Here is a 15,224-nt window from a genome sequence, read left to right as displayed (position 1 = left end):
CAGCACAATTGGCCCTGAGCTGTGTGCGCTCTTAGCTGCATTTGTAAGTACTTCTCATGATCACGGTTTCATTTCTGCTGCTCAGGAAGCTGCAGGTGTTTTGCTTGCGACTTCCTGTCATTCGCGGCTGCGGGGGGCTTGGTGCCTGGCAGGGGAGGATGCGGTATGACCTGTAACAAGCAGAGATCACAACAACAGTGACTTTCTGTAACTTCGGTCAGAGTCACATAAATTATAGCGAGCTTTCCGGAACCGATGAAAGGGACAGCATCGACAAAACCGTCATGGAAAACATGGCAACATCTCGTTCTTTAGAAGTAATTAGAGGCAGAGAGATGCTGCTAATTACAGCCTACAAACTGTGCACAGGAAGTGACCTTCATTGTCCCAGTTCCAAGCTACATGTTATGTGCAAGAAAGTTACACAAAACAAGCTGGGATTATTAGTATCTCACTGCCTATGTCTGGAAGTGATACAAATTATTATTTTCAAAGTGGAAAAAAGTCCCCAATTGAAAATCAGTCAGATCACACATGTCAAACTGCGGCCAGCGGGCCATATCAGAGCCATTCAATTTGGCCCTCAATGGGTTTCCCCACTTTGCATTATGTTTGACCCATTCTAGACCCCCAGGGAAGTGATATCGGAGGTGAAGCCCTAGAACACCATAGAAACCATATGGGGAGGTAGGGAGAAAGCACTAGACATCAGGGGGCTGTACAGTGAATGGTGGGGGCATCTAGACACCAGGGAACTGTATAGGGGTTGGAGGGGGATCCATTAGACACCAGGGAACATTGTAAGAGAGGAAGGTGGCCAGTAGACATTGAGGTAGACACTAGTAGGGCTGCTCAAATCCGGATCTGGGAGACACCCGGATAGCTCTATCCGGATATCACCCAGTAAACCTGTGCGGGGTGGGCGGGTCAATCTTACCTGTCTGACGTCTTCTTCGTCCGTCCCTCGGCGCCTCCCACGATGCGGTCCACGTGATTACAAACACTTCCTCCTTCAACCCGGAAGGAGAAAGTGTTTGTAATCACATGACCGCCGATTGGATCGCATCGTGGGAGACGCCGAGGGACGGATGAAGAAGACCTCAGACAGGTAAGATTGGACCCCCCCCCCCCGGCCACCCCGCACAGGTTTACTGGGAGATATCCGGATAGAACTATCCGGGTATCTCCCGGATCCGGATTTGAGCAGCCCTAGACACTAGGTCCCAGTGTTCAATTTCCGCCCACTTTGTAATTAAATTTAACACCCGAGTTAGATACTGCTCGATTTCGGCACCAAACTACAAATTCAGTTGATTGAACCATAAGCATTTTACTGTGTGAGGCGGTGCAATGCTACGGGCCATCGATCCTCCACTGCATCATCCAATGCTACATGTGATGCTCCCTATTGGGTGGGTGTTCCCTACTTATAGAGCAGCTCTAGTTTGTCAGCTCCTCCCAATTCTGCTGAGGGATTAACTATTTGTATCCAGCCCTGCAGCTCTACAGATTCATAGGAAAGCTGCATCTGCAGTCCTGGCCTCTCTCCACCAGAGGGAGGAAGTGGGCTGGGTAATGTGTTCTGTGCTCACAGGTGGGTGAGGATGATGGGCTAGGGGGAGGAGTCTGGACAGCTTTCTGTCCAGTAAAATTCCACTGTGCTCTCAACAGAGAAAGAAGCTACAGGAGCCAGCCAGCCAGGTATTTTCAATGCATCCATTGCAAAAACTAAAGACGTCCAACATACAAATCTTTGCAAATCCGTACTTTTATATACATAAAAAAATAGGAAGGAGAATTGAGGCTTTAACCTAGGGGAAGGGAACCTATGGCTCGGGAGCCAGATCAAATCAGTAGGGGTTGATTCACTAAGCTACACTGCTCAAGCAGCACAGCTTAGTGTGGCAGCGCAAGTAAAATTTTCAAAGTAGTGCTGTAGCATGTACTACTAACTTTCTTGCGTTGCCCCAAAACTAACAGCTGCTCCAATTGTCCCACTCTGCACACTGTCAGGTCCAGTGACTTTGTAGGACGAGATCCCAACACTTTGATTGGCCCAATAGGCTGTCTGCCACTTGACAGGCAGCCTATTGGACCAAAGTGCGGGGATCTCGTCCTACAAAGTGAATCAACCGCTAATTGTACAAGCTGTTAGTCGGTATTTCTCCTGTCTGGCTCTCAGGGAAATTGCTGATGTTGCTGAAACCAAAGAGAAGCTGAAGATGTGTCTGACACACTTCCGCTGCCCAGCAGATCAACTGTATACACTTCACCATGGCAACAGGGACATGAGCCCTCTGCTGCACATGTGCACTGTCCCAGTTTGAAACATATTGTATGGCTCTCAGGGAATTATATTTTTAAATATGTGGCGTTTTATGGCTTGCTCAGCCAAAAAAGTTCCTGACCCCTGCTTTAAGCCATTAGCACTTCCAATTATCTTGGGGCAGCAGGACAACATCTGCATAAAGTTTGTATGTTCTCCCTGTGTCTGTGTGGGTTTCCCCCGGACGCTCAAGTTTCCTCCCACATCCAAAAAACATACAAATAAGTTAATTAGCATCCTCCTAAATTGCCCCTAGACTATGATACATACACTACACAATACATACATAGACATCTGACTATTGTAGGGATTAGATTGTGAGCCCCTCTGAGGGACAGTTAGTGACAAGACTGTATACTCTGTACAGCGCTGCGTAATATGTCGATGCTATATTAATACTAAATAATAATAAGTGCACTGCTTTTGGCCTCAGTCAGCAGAACTCGTTGTACTGTAAATTCTTGGAATGCTTTGATCTCTCTCTACTAGCAGAAAATATAGAAACTGAACGCAGAACTCCCCTGTTATTGTCTCACACTTCCGACCACCGACAAGTGGCCATTAATTCACATTACAGCAGTACTATTTAGTAGCAAGGAATTGTAACAAATAAATAAAAAAGTGCTAAAATCAATTGGCTTGGAGCACTTGCAAGGTTCTAAATAAATTGGCTGTTAAAGGGTTAATGTCTAGTCCTGTGACACACCAATGTCATTTCTAGGCATTCCCCTTTAAACTGGCCTAGGGGGGATATATAAACGGAAATCCGCCCCTAGCTACATCTGTATCTGGATGCTGAACAAGCACTGCATTTATGTGTAATTTCCTTTCCTTTGTGCTGCTGTCTGCATGGTCTGTACGGGCCTGTCACGCCAACCGATGCCCATGGGAACCGCCAGACCAGGAGAAGCATGAGAAGTGGACTGTAAGATGAAGCTTGAAATGTATCGGAATAGATGATTCCCCTTCTAACTGAACCCCAGCAAACAAATGCAAAGAGTCCAAAAACAAAAGCGGGAAAAAGCAGGAAATGGCTGAGAGGGACATCTTATTCACCTGCTTGTCAATTTTCATGCATACTAAGCCCAGCCATACCACAGTGTTCCTCAAGGTGGCCACCAACAGTCCAATTTCTAGCAAAACATTGTTCGAGCGAACAGATAATTCTGATTGGAAGTAAAATCGTTCACTACACCATCAACGAATCAATCTTTGCTTCCTAACTATCACTACCAACAAGAAAGTCCAAATTTTGGTTTGACGAAAATCCAATCGGACGATAATCGATTTTGCCCAGATTATTTACAACCAATTCGATCAGCATTTCTGATCGCTCGAACGATTTTTCGCTAGAAATTGGACCGTTAGTGGCCACCTTCAGAGAGACTGCATTACATCTGATGGCATTCACCTACTTAAAGGAGCACCATCAAACCAGGGCCTTGAGCCGCAAAGCTTTTAGTTTGTTATAGCGTGCGTAAAGTTATATGCTCGGTAAAACGCGCGCGAAGCATAGAGTGGTCGAGCTATCAGTTAGCACGGCTTTGTGAATGGAGCCCCAAGTGTTCTAAAATGACAATGTAGAAATAATGTCTATATAGCTGTGTAAACATTTTCCTACTTTTCATGTTAAATATCAGAGGCAAAAGCTTTAACTCATTGGGCCTGATGCTATTCCAGGTGATAAGTAGCTTGCAGATGCGAGCTACTTATCACCTTGCCATCGCACGAGGATTACCGGCAAATCCTATTGCCAGTTTCACTCGTGCGATGGCTGATCGTTAGGGAGCATTACTCAGGTGAAAGCCTGAGCGATGCTCCCTATTCCCGGGCAATGGGGAGCGAGGTTTACCCTGTGGTGCTGTCCATCAGCACCACAGCCTCGCTCCCCACACATGCGCACAACCCGCCGAACATCCGCCGCTTCATCTGGGGGTCTCCTTTATAAAGGAGACCCCCAGAGCTCCCCGCCGGCCGCCGCTCGTCTCCGCAACTGCCCACAAAGCTACAAAGTTAATTGCTTAAATTCCTTACCGCCGCTTTACACCCATCGGCCGCCGCATCTCGCCGCAAGTCCCCGCTGTGTAATTACAGTGTACGAGTTACTGTAATTACACTCACTAATTACAGAGTCCCGGCAAAGCATCTTTGATTCAGCCGCCGGGGCTCCCCATTGGTTCACAGGCTGAGCCATTTTCATTGGTCCAGCCTGTGAACCAATGGGAAGCCCCGGCGGCTGATTCAAAGATGCTTTGCCGGGACTCTGTTATTAGTGAGTGTAATTACAGTAACTCGTACACTGTAATTACACAGCGGGGACTTGCGCGAGTGTAAAGCGGCGGTAAGGAATTTAAGCAATTAACTTTGTAGCTTTGTGGGGGGTTGCGGAGACGAGCGGCAGCCGGCGGGGAGCTCTGCGGGTCTCCTTATTAAAGGAGAACCCCAGATGCAGCGGCGATGTCGTGCGTTAGTATGTTTAGACCTGCTTTTTGCAGGTCTAAGCTAACGCTCATGTCTTCCCGGAGGCATGCAAAGTGTAATAGGATAGGGTGTAAGGAACTTGCTGGGCGATAATATCGCCCAAGCGAGTTCTTTTAGCACCCTGCCTAGGGCTAAATGCAATTGGACTTTATAGTCGCCTGATTATCGGACTCATCAGCGTTTAACACTGGCAAGTCTGACAATTGCATCAGGCCCATTGTGTGCAGGATTTAGCTCTATGGGGAAAAATCATTCTCAAAAGAGGTGTCAGCTTCAATGCGCAGCCAGTGTTGTGTGTTTTTTTATTTTTGCAAATCAGACTACAGAGTATTTTGATGTCACAGACAATTACAAATGTTTATAACAAGTTACATTTCCTCTGCTCTCTTTAGACACTTCAGCCAGAGACACAGGACTTTCTCTCACACACACAGGGTTAACAGATGCACAGTGAGGGAATTCCCCCTCCCCTCATGGCTCACTCTGCAGTCAGATTAGAGCAGACTGCCTTCAGTTTAGAGTGAAAGGAATTTGATACAGTAAACAAAAGAGATAAACAAATTAATTGTATACATCATTATTTACCAGCACTTCAGGAACTCTCTCAATCTCAATCCCAGGTTAAAAAAACATGTTAGTCAATAGCGTTCCTTTAAAGTGTACCTGAGAGGGGGGGGGGGGGGGTATAAAAATATATACATACCTGGGGCTTCCTCTAGCTCCCTTCAAGCTGTTCACACCCTTGCCATCTTCCCCTATGAGGGATACATTACATACACTTCGGGATACCGGCTAGGTGTCTGTCAGTCGTTGGGAAATCAAACACCATAATTGTTGCACAGCCAATCCGGGGGCCCAGATTTATTGCAACTCTCAATTACTAGGGCTCCATGATGAAACTGTATGTCAGGATATTAAAATAGCCAACATTTAGGGGTACCAAATGGAATGGTGTCTCATACTTGCTTCAATGTCAAAACTCTACCAACCGGGCGTAACTACAATACTCGGGCCCCCAGCGAAGATTTGATGGAGTCCCCCAATGTTCCCATTCCTCCCTTTGGTGCCCTTCATGGGCTTGGGGCCCATCTCACAAGGGTCATAATACAAGTATGGCCAACATCATCTTCACACCCAAAACACCTGATCTGAAGTATAGTCCTTTGTACCGGAGGAAGGGAAGGTTAGTAGTTTGACACCCCCCCCCCCCCCCCCCGTCCAAAGCTCTGGGCCCCCTTGCGATTGCATTGACTGCTTCCCTCTAGTTCAGGGGTAGGGAACCTTTTTGGCCGAGAGAGCCATAAACACGACATATTTTAAAATGAAATTCTGTGAGAGCCATACAATATGTTTAAAACTAAATACAAGGTAATGTGTACATTTTATGCAAAACAAACACTTTTTAAAGTACAATAAGTGTCTGCATTCTTTAATAACGTTGTTATGCAGTTGCTAATGGTTAGGATTAGGTTGTGAACTCCTGGGCAGGGGGAGATGGCTAGGGGTGGTGGGTTGGGAAGGCCGGTCAGGGGACAGGGGCGAAACTAGAAATCACTGGGCCCCCCCTGCGAAAATGTGGATGGGGCTCCCCCATAGGTGCCAAATAATCATAATGGGGCAGCGGTTCGCCATAAAGTAATTCTAATGCAGCAATGTTTCACCAGAAATTAATCGTAAAGTGGGGAGCATTTCACCATAAAATAATCGTACACTGGCCAGCATTCACCAGTAAATAATGGGAGCGGCAGGTCAGGGTGCGGAGAGGTAGGTCAAGGTGCTGGGTGGGCAGGTGATATTGCTTGGTGGGTGGACAGATGAGGTGCACAATAGTCCACATGGTGGAGGGCCGGCTGGCCACAAAATGCAATCTCATTGGCAGACGATTTCCCCACAAATGCAATCTCATTGGCAGACAATTTCCCCACAAATGCAATCTCATTGGCAGACAATTTCCCCACAAGTGCAATCTCATTGGCAGACTATTTCCCCACAAGTGCAATCTCATTGGCAGACGTTTTCCCCACAAGTGCAATCTCATTGGCAGACGTTTTCCCCACAAGTGCAATCTCATTGGCAGACAATTTCCCCACAAATGCAATCTCATTGGCAGACGATTTCCCCACAAATGCAATCTCATTGGCAGACGCTTTCCCCACAAATGCAATCTCAATTGGCAGACTATTTCCCCACAAATGCAATCTCATTGGCAGACAATTTCCCTACAAATGCAATCTCATTGGCAGACGATTTCCCCACAAATGCCTATCCTATCTCATTGGCAGACGATTTCCCCACAAATGAATTTACCAGACTGGAGTGACCTCCTGGACCTGTCCTGGAGTGACTGCGGCGGCTCCTGCGGCGGCGGCGACGGCTGCTGCTGGCTTGTGCGCTCCGGAGCAGTACCTATGGGTGCGGCTGCCTCCGGGTCGCACGTCGTGGGGTCGGCTCCTCCCCCCGCCAAGCTGCCTCAGTTCCCGCCGGCTGCGCCGATGTGTCACACGTAACGTGTGACATCACACAGGCAGCGCCAGCATCAGCGCAATTACAAACACCCGGCATGGAGGAGGGGGGCGGGGCGGCGGCGCAGATTACCGGCATGGAGGAGGGGGCGGGGCGGCGGCGCAGATTACAGCGGGGCAGATTACTAAACACAGGCTCTCTGGCCGCTCTGTCACCCGTCTTTTAGCGAGCCAGAGAGCCATACGCAGGCATGAAAAGAGCCATATATGGCTCGCGAGCCATAGGTTCCCGACCCCTGCTCTAGTTACATCCCTTGTTGGTACTTTTCTAATATTTTGAAAAATAAGCAGAAAACTATCAGAATTCTCTGGTCAAAAAAAGAACAAAAGATTGAATTGCGTATGTCCACCTTCAGCGACGTCTGCAATCCTTCCCTTACAGCAATGTTTTTCTCTTCCCCAGGAGGTGGCCTGCAGGGTGCACAAGTACATGGTGAAGGAGTACATTGCCCAGATCATGAAGAGGAGGCTGAGCCTCAATGCCTTAAACCGGAAGAGGGCTGCCCACAAGATGAAGGAGGAGGGGGACATGATCAGTGACGCTGCAGAAAAAATGGTGAGTCACCCCCTTGGGGGCGTAGTGCTAACAGCTGCAAAGATGGCAGGACAGATCATTATTATTATGTGCCGTGAGGGAAGAAAGTATTTGATTCCCTGCTGATTTTGCTTATTAGCCCTCTGACCCAGGGCCGGCACTTTCACAGAGGCAAAGGGGCAATTGCCGCAGGGCCACAGAGCCTGTAGGGGCCCCAAGGTGTCTCCCCTTCAACTCTCCCCCTCCCCCTGTGGACACTGCAGTGAAGCAATGAAGGACTGACAGAGGGCCCTTTCACACCGGGGCAGTGTGGTATTTTTACTGAACCCCACCGAAGGGCAATCAGTCTATAAAGACTTTCTAGGGACAGTATCTGTTTTTTTTTTTTAATTTTTTTTATTTTATACTTCCCCAAGTTTAGGTGTGGATGTCACCTTAAAGGATACTCGAAGTGACATGTGACATGATGAGATAGACATGTGTATTTACAGTGCCTAGCACACAAATAACAATGCTGTGTTTCTTTTTTCTTTCTCTGCCTGAAAGAGTTAAATATCAGGTATGTAAGTGGCTGACTCAGTCCTGACTCAAACAGGAAGTGACTACAGTGTGACCCTCACTGATAAGAAATTCCCCTTTTTATCTCTTTCTTGCTCTCAGAAGCCATTTTCTGCTAGGAAAGTGTTTTATAGTTGGAATTTTTTTATCAGTGAGGGTCACACTGTAGTCACTTCCTGTCTGAGTCAGGACTGAATCAGCCACTTACATACCTGATATTTAACTCTTTCAGAGAGAGAAAGATAAAAAGGAACACAGCATAGTTATTTGTGTGCTGGGCACTGTACATACAAATGTCTATCTCATCATGTCACATCACTTCGGTTATCCTTTAATTTTCCCTGTGAGGATGGAGAGATGCTGGAGTACTACTCAGACAAGGAAGTAAATTGGCATGACCGTAGTCAGACACCCAGCCTGGCACTGCCCCTGTAATCCTTTATGGCTTGGCATGTGTGCGGTTTGCCAGCGTTTGTGCAATACTCACCTCTACATGCCATCTCTCTCTGACTGCACGTGTTTTATGCTTGTTGCAGGGATCAGACCGGAAGAGGATGAACGGAATAGTGAAGTGCCTCGCAGAAATCATTGAGTGCAGGAAAAAAGACGAAATTATGACTTTACTGAGTCATTTGTACATCGACTGCCCAGATATCAGGTAACTGAGAGCACAGTGTGCTGGTCACACACTATACTGTACAATCTGATTGTGCAATCTTTGCCAAATAATATCACATCGGTGTAGTGTTGTATACAGGCTAAGTTTGAATGTTCTGCCCATGTTTTTAAACACATAATAATAATATGGTAGGACATTAGACTATGACTATGGTAGGATTAGAGTGTGAGCTCCTCTGAGGACAGTCAGTGACATGACTATGTACTCTGTAATGTGCTGCAGAAGATGTCAGTGCTATATAAATACCTAATAATAATATGGTAGGACATAGACTATGACTATGGCAGGATTAGATTGTGAGATCCCCTGAGGATGGTCAGTGACATGACTATGTACTCTGTAATGTGCTGCAGAAGATGTCAGTGCTATATAAATACATAATAATAATATGGGAGGACATTAGACTATGACTATGGTAGGATTAGATTGTAAGCTCCTCTGAGGACAGTCAGTGACATGACTATGTACTCTGTAATGTGCTGCATAAGATGTCAGTGCTATATAAATACATAATAATAATATGGTAGGACATTAGACTATGACTATAGCAGGATTAGATTGTGAGCTCCTCTGAGGACAGTCAGTGACATGACTATGTACTCTTTAAAGTACTGCAGAAGATGTTAGTACTATATAAATACATAATAATATGGTAGGACATAGACTATGACTATGGCAGGATTAGATTGTGAGCTCCTCTGAGGACAGTCAGTGACATGACTATGTACTCTGTAAAGTGCTGCAGAAGACGCCAGTGCTATATAAATACATAATAATAATATGGTAGGACATTAGACTATGACTATGGTAGGATTAGATTGTGAGCTCCTCTGAGGACAGTCAGTGACATGACTATGTACTCTGTAAAGTGCTGCAGAAGACGCCAGTGCTATATAAATACATAATAATAATATGGTAGGACATTAGACTATGACTATGGTAGGGATTAGATTGTGAGCTCCTCTGAGGACAGTCAGTGACATGACTATGTACTCTGTAATGTGCTGCAGAAGACGCCAGTGCTATATAAATACATAATAATAATATGGTAGGACATCAGACTATGACTATAGCAGGATTAGATTGTGGGCTCCTCTGAGGACAGTCAGTGACATTACTATGTACTCTGTAATGTGCTGCAGAAGACGCCAGTGCTATATAAATACATAATAATAATATGGTAGGACATCAGACTATGACTATGGTAGGATTAGATGGTGAGCTCCTCTGAGAACAGTCTGTGACAGGACTATGTACTCTGTAATGTGCTGCAGGAGATGTCAGTGCTATATAAATACATAATAATAATATGGTAGGACATTAGACTATGACTATAGCAGGATTAGATTGTGAGCTCCTCTGAGGACAGTCAGTGACATGACTATGTACTCTTTAAAGTACTGCAGAAGATGTTAGTACTATATAAATACATAATAATATGGTAGGACATAGACTATGACTATGGCAGGATTAGATTGTGAGCTCCTCTGAGGACAGTCAGTGACATGACTATGTACTCTGTAAAGTGCTGCAGAAGACGCCAGTGCTATATAAATACATAATAATAATATGGTAGGACATTAGACTATGACTATGGTAGGATTAGATTGTGAGCTCCTCTGAGAACAGTCAGTGACATGACTATGTACTCTTTAAAGTACTGCAGAAGATGTTAGTACTATATAAATACATAATAATATGGTAGGACATAGAGTATGACTATGGTAGGAATAGACTGTGAGCTCCTCTGAGGACAGTCACGGGTACTAGCCTGCTTCCTCAGGTCAGTACACAGTGTCTTGGTAGTACCCGTGAAACGTGTTGTATATTTTGCGTTTTGAAGTTTATATATATTTTTACACTTGGGCACCTCCACCCTTACAAGTATCCAGATAAACCTCCTTTGGAGGCAATAGTTTTTTCCCCTAAAGACTACATACCCAGGAGGCCAACCATCCAGCCTCCGGCAGGACCTCGATAACCGAGCAGGGGCGGTTAATTTCCCGCTGGCTTATACGGTGGTTGGAAGGATCTTCAACCCACTCTTGCGAGTATAAGCTGCAACTTACAACTTCTGATTTATTAACGATACTGCACCATTGGGCTCCTGATCTCTCTGTTTACCTGGGTATTCTTGAGTATGAGGTCACTACAAAGATCACCGAAAGCCTCCTGAGATATACGAGTCTACTTGGTCCATGATATGGGGTCTCTGTCTGAAAGAGAGGGGTGGCAAAGCTTCCCTCTCTCCCCCAGAGCCCTTGTCCACACCATGGACAAAGGGCTCAGCCCCACCTCTAGTGCCCAGGAGAGAGGGGGGTAACTACCCCAAACCTGTGGGTGTAAGCCCAGAAGGAGGTTCATGGTGTCATCTGGGAGTCCCGTTTATCAAAATTTGCCCCCGCCAGGTAAAATGGGTATAAGGGTACTAAAGTACCCCTTACCCATTTCCATGAAGAGATTAAAAAAAAAAATAAGAACCCAACCATGAGAAAAGTAGTTTATTGCTCTTAATTAACCAGAGATACTAACCTTTAATTTATGTTGCTATGCCAATATCCCCGTAAATGTCCATTGCCAATATCCTCTCTTTATGTTGATTGAAGATCCCTGATGAGCAAAGAACAGCGGCTGCACATGTTGTCGCCACCGGCACTAGCTATACTAAACTAGAAACTAAAGTATAGCAAGCCCCAGCAAATCAAGTCACACCGGGACTCCCAATTGGTCCTTTAACAGACCAATGGGAATCCTCTCTGAATGTCTCATGTCTCTATTCTCCCCGCTATTTGTTTTGTAAAATGTGCAGTACAGAACATGTTGGCTCTATATAAGTGAATACATAAATAATAATAATTAGAGATGAGAACAAATTTTGCACAATTGTAATTTTGCATTGTAATTCTCAATTACGATGCAAAATCGTAATGCAAAATTTATGGAAATTTTTTTTTTCTTTTTTTATTTATTTTTAAACTCAGATGCATTTTGATATGGGAAGTTTATCAGCTTATGGTCTAGTCGCTTGGACGCCCAAACCAGTGCTGAAAAATGCCTTCATCATTGTTTGAGCCATACATAGTTGAAACTTTATTACACTATATTTATGTCTATGCGTGCTTCAAAAACCATAAACTCCTCCCTTCCCTGCAAAATCGTAATGCGAAACTTCTGGAAAATTCTTAGTTAATTTCGCATGTAAATGTAATCCATTCGTAATTATGCAAACGTTTGCGTAATTTGTGCTGACTTTAGCGGTTAATAGCAAAATCCCCCGTACATGCCATTGTCACCAAAATTGCGATGTTTTTAGGGGAATATTGGGAACAAGTCAAAAAATAATAATTTTTCAAAAAGACCTGGTATATTTTGAGGTAATTGACTCTGAAAATGCAAAGATAAATGTTTTTTAAACTCAGAAAAATGAAGTTTAAAACCACTTTTTTCATTTGCATTTTCAAAATCAATTATCTCAAAAGCTACACGTTCTTTTTGAAAAATTTGTAGCAATTGCAGTGATGATAGCATTTATGGGGACTTAGCTATTAACCACTGGCGTCGGCAGTAAATTACGCAAAATGTCATGTAATTCTGCAAAAGTATGGATGAATTACGAAAAAATCAAGCGCATGTCCAAACTGTAATTATGTATAGCCATAATTGCTAAAAATTGTAATTAGTAGATTACAATTATCGCTAGTAATAATATGTGTATAGATAGATAGATAGATAGATAGATAGATAGATAGATAGATAGATAGATAGATAGATAGATAGAACAAAAGCCTGGCTTGAATCGTTCCCCAGTTGGTATTTTAATCAAGAAGTGTGACTGTGATCATGAATAGGAATGACTCGCTATCTGAATGCCTGTGGCCGTGGTTACGGGGCCACGCTATCTAATGTCGTGACACCCTGAAACATATTATAATTTTTCTTTCACTCTTTATCCTCCAGCGAGGAACATATCTTGTGCATCTTACATCTTCACGGGATGGGCCGCAGTAAGAAAATCCTCGACCACTTGGAGAAGCTGCAGGAACATCCGGTTGAGGAGGAACGGGATAGACTGTTTTCAGAGATTGACTGTGTGGCCCACGTGGCCTGTATCCCTTGTCGTCTTCTGGCTTAAGATGATGAGGAATCCTCTTAACCTACAGATAAAATCAATTATGTAAACATTCCAGTTATTTTCCTTTGGAACTTTGAACTTTACCACCAAGAGTTCCAAGAAAGTTTGCTTACCTGGAATAAACTCGTAGGAAAGCATATTCTTGATGTAGATGAACAAGCTGTGAATTTTGTCCGCGATTTAACCATCACTGCCATGACTGAATAAAGGTGCAATTACTAAATGTGTAATTTATAGTTGGGGAGGATCTGCCAGTAAAACATGAGATTCAGGACTGGGGATCAATTGGAATGGTCCTCTCCTTTATTTATGAATTCATTGCATAATATTATATAATATGCAGAATAAAAACAATATTTTACTTCACAATGTTTCCCCTTTTGTCTAGCATGCAAATAGAGCAATACAAGAATGGATTTTTAAACCATTAGCAGCTTCATTGGAGTTATCTACTTACGTTCACTGCAGAACTCGTTGTGCTATAAGTTCTTGGAATGCTTTGATCTCTCTCCCTAGCAGAAAATATAGAAACTGAAAGCCGAAGTCCTCTATTATTGTCTCACACTGCCCCCTAGTGACAAGTGGCCATAATAATTGCATTTTAAGTACCCTTACCTACTGATCTCTCTCCCTCATTCCACAGTGTTGTGCAAAATCTGTCTGACTCGTCCTATACTGTGATGCCTGTAAGGGCTTGATAGGCAGCCTATTGGGCCAATCAAAGTGCCAGGATCACTTCCTACAAAGCCACTGGACCTGCCGGGGTTCAGGGCAGGACAAGTGGAGCGGCCGCTAGTTACAAGGAGCGTGCGTAAGTTGCCAGCGCAAGCTAGCAACACTACTGTAGCATGACGTGTGCTGAACTCGCGCTCATCTCATTAAGCTGCACTGCTTTAGCTTTAGATGAATCAAGCACTAAGAGCGGAGCTCAGCTCACGTATGCAGGCCTAACTGTGTCAGATACAAAGCCCTCTTTTTCTCTGGAGAATCTCTGTGGCCACCATTCCAGGCCTGGTACTTTTGTGGTAGCTCATAGCCAATGTTCTTTAGAAGTTGAACCCTGAAGATTCACCAAAAAAGAGAAGCAGGACTCTCACCTCACTCTGTCAGGTCCAGAGAGGTGAGCTTAGTGGTCACTATGGAAGCAGTAAGAGGAGCCAAGACTGATGAGGAGTGGACAACAACTTGGGGGAGGTCTAGAAGTAATGGGAACATAGATTGAGGGAGTAATGAGGACCACAATATGAGGGAGGGCCAGGAGTAATGAGAGCCACCATAAGGGGGAGTTCCATGAGTAATGAGGACCACAGTATGGGGGAGGTGCAGGACTAATGAGGACCAGAGTATGGGGAGGTCCATGAGTAAGGAGAACCACAGTATGGGGGAGGTCAGTAAGTAATGAGGACTACAGTATTAGGGCATGTCCAGGAGTAACGAGGACCACAGTATTGGGAATGTCAAGGAATCTTGAGGACTACAGTATGGGGCAGGTCAAGGAATCTTGAGGACTACAGTATGGGGCAGGTCAAGGAGTCATGAGGACCACAGTATGGGGAATGTCAAGGAGTCATGAGGACCACAGTATGGGGCAAGGTCAAGGAGTCGTGAGGACTACAATATGGGAGGGGGGGTTCCATAAGTAATGAGGACCACAGTATTGGGCATGTACAGGAGTAATGAGGAACACAGTATGGGGAAAGTCAAGGAATGATGAGCACCACATGTAGATACCTGGTTTCTATGGTAGTGCAGTTTCTGAGAACTGTAGTGGGGCAGTTGGCTTAGGTATGCAACTTATCACAGTTGGTGACATCTTTAGTCCTGTCAGGTGCAGCTCTGTGGAATGTTTGTGTGCTGAGAGTTCTATGTACACAGGAAGATACTGCTTGCTTGGGACAAACAGCCATTATTTCCCACAATGCAATGAGGTTCACAGACAGGAAACTATTAGGGCCATGGCCCTGATATCACACTGTGGAAAGGGTTTTACC

The 15,224-nt window shown here is 44.8% G+C and overlaps 1 protein-coding gene across 2 annotated transcripts in view; it reads left to right on the top strand.

Moving 5' to 3' along the window:
- Positions 1-13,602, top strand: part of EXOC3L4 (exocyst complex component 3 like 4) — a 161,188-nt gene extending 147,586 nt beyond the window's left edge. For both annotated transcript variants that reach the window (XM_068254619.1, XM_068254618.1), the window contains exons 10-12: positions 7,733-7,885; positions 8,959-9,080; positions 13,059-13,602. In XM_068254619.1, the coding sequence (XP_068110720.1) occupies positions 7,733-7,885; positions 8,959-9,080; positions 13,059-13,233 (450 nt within the window). In that variant the 3' untranslated portion in view covers positions 13,234-13,602. The remainder of the gene's footprint in view (positions 1-7,732; positions 7,886-8,958; positions 9,081-13,058) is intronic.
- Positions 13,603-15,224: the final 1,622 nt, after the last annotated feature.

This window comes from Hyperolius riggenbachi, chromosome 9, assembly GCF_040937935.1.
Source record: "Hyperolius riggenbachi isolate aHypRig1 chromosome 9, aHypRig1.pri, whole genome shotgun sequence".
NCBI classification, from domain to species: Eukaryota; Metazoa; Chordata; class Amphibia; order Anura; family Hyperoliidae; genus Hyperolius; species Hyperolius riggenbachi.
Note: the sequence above shows the minus strand (reverse complement) of the source record. Positions and strands in the feature narration are given on the sequence as shown.